Source organism: Polypterus senegalus, unplaced genomic scaffold (genome assembly GCF_016835505.1).
Source record: "Polypterus senegalus isolate Bchr_013 unplaced genomic scaffold, ASM1683550v1 scaffold_4067, whole genome shotgun sequence".
Classification (NCBI taxonomy): Eukaryota; Metazoa; Chordata; class Cladistia; order Polypteriformes; family Polypteridae; genus Polypterus; species Polypterus senegalus.
This window is the reverse complement of record NW_024380273.1, coordinates 67296-73295: the sequence shown is the minus strand read 5'-3', so window position 1 is coordinate 73295 and position 6000 is coordinate 67296. Positions and strand designations below refer to the sequence as shown.

The window sequence follows — 6000 nt, the reverse complement described above, 5'->3', positions numbered from 1 at the left end:
AGTTATTGGTGACAAAGAGCAGCAAAGTGGAGAAGACGACGAGCGGGTGGAGAAGTGAGAAGTGACAGGCGTGAGTGATGTGATATTCAGGTGTGTTTGGAGACTCGCTCAGCTGGTTTGAAAGTCGGGACATTTGAGACTCCTCTAGTCACTTCATCAAAGGGTCTGTTGTCACAGTTTGTCTTATTTCATATTTTATTAACAGTGAGTCACATTCAGAAATCACAGTAATCACAGAATGTAATAACATGAAATAAGGGCAACAGCCAGCAGGGGGCGATCACTCCTAGCCACACTCTAACGGGGGTCCACAAACCTGACAAAAATAAAAACGACTAAATCACATTGAGGTACCTCCTAATATGAAGTGTGGTATAAATAATCTAAATATGACAGGACACTGTTTGGCTGTTGCTGCCATATAAATGCTTCACTTTGTCACCAGGCTTGTCCCCCACTTCTTGTCGTCACCAGGCTTGTCCCCCTCATGCTGTCATCACCAGGCTTGTCCCCCACTTGCTGTTGTCACCAGGCTTGTCCCCACATGCTGTCCCACAATGGTTAAGTGCACGTCAGACACACTGATGCCCACAAAACACTGAGAAGGAGCTCCTGGTGCTCCAGCTTTGGTTCTGCTCACAGGTTTATTTGGCCCAAGACCACCAACAACTCCAGCTGGTCAAAGCCGTGATGTCAAAGTGGGTGAAGAAGAACAAAATGACGAGAGAAATCTGATGAAGAAAGTAACAACACAGATAACTGAGAAGAGAGTGTGATGAGGATGAAAACTAAAATTATGAGAGAGAGAGAGAGATGAACGAGCAGCAGGTGATGACAACGAATGTCAGTGGCCCCGGGTGGCATTAATAGGGTATGAGGGCATGTGAGGGGGCCACTTGTGCCCCCAGTTCAGAAGCCCATTAATTAGCAGTGCACATATAATGTGTTTGTAACCCCACTTTATAATTTCAGGTGGATGAAGTCGCCTTCACAGACAGCAGATGTCTAGTCAAGTGACGTGAAGATTCCTGCACTGCTGTTACTGATATGGGGGTCTGTGGCCACCTGGACTTCAAACTTCTCACACATCACAGTTTTAAAGAGGCTCCTGTGCCCAGCAGAGGGCGCTTGCTGCCTGGGTTTGTGTTCTTTTAGAAATGGCGGACATACGAGATCACAGTCTACAGTTCTGGAGTTAAACTGAGTCTTTCTGCACATTTTCATATTCCTTCTGGACGCTGCGCTGTACTGCAGATGGTCACTTTAAAATCCCACCTGAAGCCCACCTTTCTGACTTGGCTTTCTAAACTTGTCTGTCAGTATTTCTTTACTGTGTCTACTGGGTGTATTTATGGTGAAGCTGTGCAACACTTTGGTGGACCCCCTGATGTTTTTAAATGAGCTCTAGAAATAAAATTGACTCAACTTGACTTGTCTTCTTCCTCTCCTCCTCCTCGTCTGTCCTCGTCCCCCTCGTGTCACTGACTGTCCTTCACTTTCTAACTCTCTCCTCCTTGCCCCCCTTGTTCATCTCTCTGTTTGTTTTCTTCTCTCCCATTCTTCTCCCTGTTCCTCTTTTTCTTACCCAGCTGTCCTATAGAAGCCCACCCTCAGACTGGGGTCCCCCACTTGTTTCCTTTAGACCCTCATCCCACTTCCACTCTTATTTTATTGTCCAGTTTCTTTCTTAATTCCCAGTTCAGTTTATTCCCCTCTGTCTGTCCATCCATTTTCTAAGCCCCCTCAGTCCAGTTCAGGTGGTGGTCACTCAGCGGCCGTCTGTCCACATCAAGTCAGGACCCCACCCTGGACGGCGGCAGTCCATCCCATCTCCACACTCCTCCATGTTCTCCTCGTCTTTTCTTTTATTTCTTTTTAACGGCTCACTTGTTCAGGCCGCTGCTCACTACGAGGACACGACTGGAGGGGACGGTGAAGTGGAGACGACGAATAAAAAAGAAAATCAAAATCAAAATGGAGTCTTGTGGGAGTTAAAGTGTCACCAAAGGACAATCAGCAGGTGGCAGAAAGGACTTGGGGGACACGGAGCAGACACGGGTTCAAATGACACCGAGTGACGATGGAGACGAGAGCTGATGGCGTCCTGTGATGGACCTGAATCCTGTCCAGGGTTTGTCCCAGCCTTGTCCCCAGTGTCACCACAGCCTCAGGCCCCCTGTCACCCCACAGCTGGACTGTCCACCTCTCATTGCTCCTCCTTGGGGGTTTTTTTACAGGATGACCCCCCAATGCTTTACTGCCTCTAGTGGTGAAACTCGGGGGGTCTGCAGGTCAGAGTCTGCTTGAGTTTAGTCACCAGTTGGGGGTCTCAAGGTGTTAAAAATAAAAGTGACGTTAAAGGAGGAGCACAGAGGCTGAGGGGACATGGAGAGTTTATTAAATGAGGAGCAGAGCTGAGAGGAGAAGAAAAAGAAGAAAGAGGAGAATTTAGGGGTGAGTGGATGGGGGGCTCCATCACTGACAGGGGGTCAGTCTGATCACCACTGCTGGTCTTCTCATGTGTAGATAGTCAGCTGACGTCCAGACCTCCTCAGCTCCTCCTGTAGTGACCTCAGGTTCCTCTCCTCACTCTCACTGATCTCGTTGTCTCCAGCCTGTGAGGAGACACAAGTGTGAGTTACAAACAGCAGGGGGCGCCACACACACACACTGCACTGTCACACTGACACGCCCATTGATGTCACCCAGAATTCCTCTCAGTGTCTGTGCTCATCTAAGTCACATGAAGTGTGTGTCGGCCTGTCAGTCACTCAGTCCACTCAGCGATTGGTCAACATCCTCTGAAGGCCTGCTGGTCACGTCACATTTCATAGAGAAGGTGGTCTGTCCAGTTGACGTGCTGTTGCCCCCTCTGTCCCCCTGTGGTCACTTCCTGTCAGTCTCTCTAGTGCTCCGACTCTCTTCATTTTCTCTTCTTCTCCTCCTCACTCTCATATCTTCTCTCATTTCATCTCCTGCTCGTCTCTCATCCTCCATCTTGTTTCTTCCTCTTGTCCACTGATCCCCCCATCTACTGCTCTGCTCTTTCTTGTTTGTCCCAAATGACCCTCAGCCCCCAGACTGTCATGTCCCCCTCTCCTCCTGTCCACACTATCTGCTGTCCTGATCCCCCCGTGTCCTTGTCCCCCTGTCTCTGGCTGAACACTCAGCTGCCATTTCTTCTTCTTCTTGTCCATCTCACACTCCTACTCCTCCTCATCTTCCTCTGTCTGTCTCTCTTTATCTTTGTTGTCCTTCCTGTCTGTCATCTCAGTCAGCTCCACTTGTCACTGTCACTCTGGTCACTCCATGTGCTGTCATGTGATCAGCCCGCCCATCAATAACACATTCACACCCCCCACCCCTCTTTACTCACCTCAGTGTCTCTAATTTACAGTTGTCACTCCTGAGCCCCTCACTCAGCTGACAAGCCCCTGAATCTCCCAGGTTGTTGTTGCTCAGCCACAGTTCAGTCAGCTGTGACACAATGTGAAGGAGATGAGGCTGACAGTGTCCTGCACTCGAGGGTCCAGACAGGCTTGTCAAAGCCGATGACATCGGAGGGACCACCTTGGATTTGTGTCTGTAACTTAGGTCTCAGCACATGGAGGGGCTTTGACTGATTTGCAGGACCCCATCCACAGATTCCTGTTGGACACGCCGGTCACTGCTGGACATCGGAGAGCACGACACTCGAGTGTCTGTCATGGTGGGCTCTCCTGATGTCAGACCACTTAGACGATGAGGACACTCTGTCTGTTGTGACAAAGACTGGACTGACTGTGTGATCAGTGACATAATGGACAGGGTGGGCAGGACTGACATGTGACACTTCTGACACTCACACGTCACATGCTGACCGGTGCCACTGACCAGCTGACCTCAGTCCACTAAAGGCCTCACTGCTGGTCACCTCAGTTTTCTTATTTCTCTCCTAATTTGTAATAAAGCCAGTGGATGAGCTCTGAATGGACACTCAGCATCCCAAAGTCCAGTCCCCTGGGCACAGAGGTGGTCTGAGTGGACTGTGAAGTGACCCCCATTACTGCTGACCACTGCTGTCCACTCTCAGCTCTCCTCTGACCTGAGCTGACCATTAAGAGCAAAATGGCAGAGTGACCTGCTAGCATCGCCACCTGCTGGTAGGTGTTAGAAATGACACAAGTGACATCTCAGTGACATCAAACCACACGGAGAATTAAAGAATAAAAAGACAAGAAGAACAGCAGCTGGGCCACCGAAAGAGAAAAGAATCAGAAGATCACAAGAAGAACACACCAGGGGCTCAGAAAAGGACGAGAATCATCAGGAATTCAGCAGTCCGGACCACCAGAATTAACTCACCTGTGAAGATCAGGATACAAATCACAAGAACAACAACACATCCCATAATAAACAGACAGAATATGAGAGAATGAAAAGAAAACCAAACAATCGTCTCTTCATAGCTCAGTCCTAAATCACAAGCAAATCCTTTTAGTTCTGAAGACACAAGTGAAGCCCCCCATGACAGCCTGTTTGAGGGGTTCTGCTTCTCGAGGTCCGACCACATAAACCTCACAGTCTGAGGGCCAACGCGATTCTCTCAATGACTTATTCAGGGCAAACAGTAAAACACACACACGTTACTAAATAAATCCTAAAAATATCACTCTGTGACAATGACAATGATGTGTGTGACATTAAAGAGTATTGGCGTCCACTGCAGCTGTCCCCGTGTTTAGGACCCCCCGTCATTTGTGTGTTCTCGATGTCACATTAGGATACGCTGGTTAAGGCCGATGTCTGCAGACACTTTGGAACAATCAAATGAGGACATGTCCCCTGTTTGAGGTGCCAGCGTTGTAATAAAGGGTGACACCATTGTCATCAATCAAGTGACAATTTGTCTAAGAAACAGGCGAGACTCGAGCTGTGAGGGTAGAATAAACGACAACGGGGTCACGTCACAAGTCTGATGTGCAGGACACCAACAGAGGGGCACGTGGACATCAGGAGCAGAAAAGTGATGTCAGAGAGGGGCTGAGCAAATGTCACTTTGTCACTAAGGGTCACAAGGTGGGACAACTAAAATCAGAAACTAATAGAAAGTGCTGGGGATTGTGATGGACACTTGAGGCCACAGGAAGTGAACTGGACTGTCAAACTGGGAACAACAGCAGCTGCTGGTCTGCAGAAGTGATGAGGAGCACACAAAGGCTTAGTGGCTTTGGGGGAGATGGTGGTGACGGGTGGTCTGCGGTGTCCTTTATTAAATAAGGTGACATTTATATGGAGTGTGTGTGTGTATGTGTGTACTCCAGAATACTGATGTTTGTTAGTCTGACCTGAGGACAGCATTGAGAGAATCACAGAACACGTTGGCCATCAGACTGTGAGGTTTATGTGGTCGGACCTCGAGAAGCAGAACCCCTCAAACAGGCTGCCATGGGGGCTTCACTTGAGCCTTTAGTAGAAGGATTTCTGTGTGTGATGTGGGACTGGGCTATGAACAGACGCTTATTTGATGTTCTCGTCACATTCAGTTTGTTTATTATGGTATGTTCTTGTTCTTTGGATTTGTTTCCTGATCTTCACAGGCCGATGACGATGAGCTGAGTTGCTGAATTCCAGATGATCCTGAGCTCCTCTCAGACCATCAGAGTTCTCTTTGGGATCTTCGAATTCTTTCCTCTTTGAATTTGTGCTTCTTCTTGGGCATTAGACATGCACAGCCCTGCAACATTTGGGGGTCACATGAATGCCACCTTTGTCCCCCACTTGCTGACATCAGCAGCTCATCTCTTTGTGATATCATTTGCCATCTTTGTCGAATAAATCAGAAAGGACAGGCCATTGGTCAGCAAGCGGGTTGGCTAAAGATGACAGGACTTTCACAAGCTTTGATATCTCAAACCTTCACCAAAAGTAACAAAAGTTGGCCATCTGCTCTGTCAAAGTTCACGTGTCACCTCAGACAGTGTGGCCCAGTGGCTCAGGGACAGGCCTGACCACCACGGT

At 48.6% G+C, this 6000-nt stretch overlaps 1 protein-coding gene across 3 annotated transcripts in view; it reads right to left on the bottom strand.

Moving 5' to 3' along the window:
• Positions 1–1886: 1886 nt before the first annotated feature.
• Positions 1887–6000, bottom strand: part of LOC120520113 (NACHT, LRR and PYD domains-containing protein 3-like) — a 45269-nt gene continuing 41155 nt past the window's right edge. For 2 of the 3 annotated variants that reach the window (XM_039742729.1, XM_039742732.1), the window contains 2 exons: positions 3377–3472; positions 1887–2615 (listed from right to left, as the gene is read on the bottom strand). In XM_039742729.1, the coding sequence (XP_039598663.1) occupies positions 2573–2615; positions 3377–3472 (139 nt within the window). In that variant the 3' untranslated portion in view covers positions 1887–2572. The remainder of the gene's footprint in view (positions 2616–3376; positions 3473–6000) is intronic. The other variant, XM_039742730.1, reaches the window with a different exon arrangement.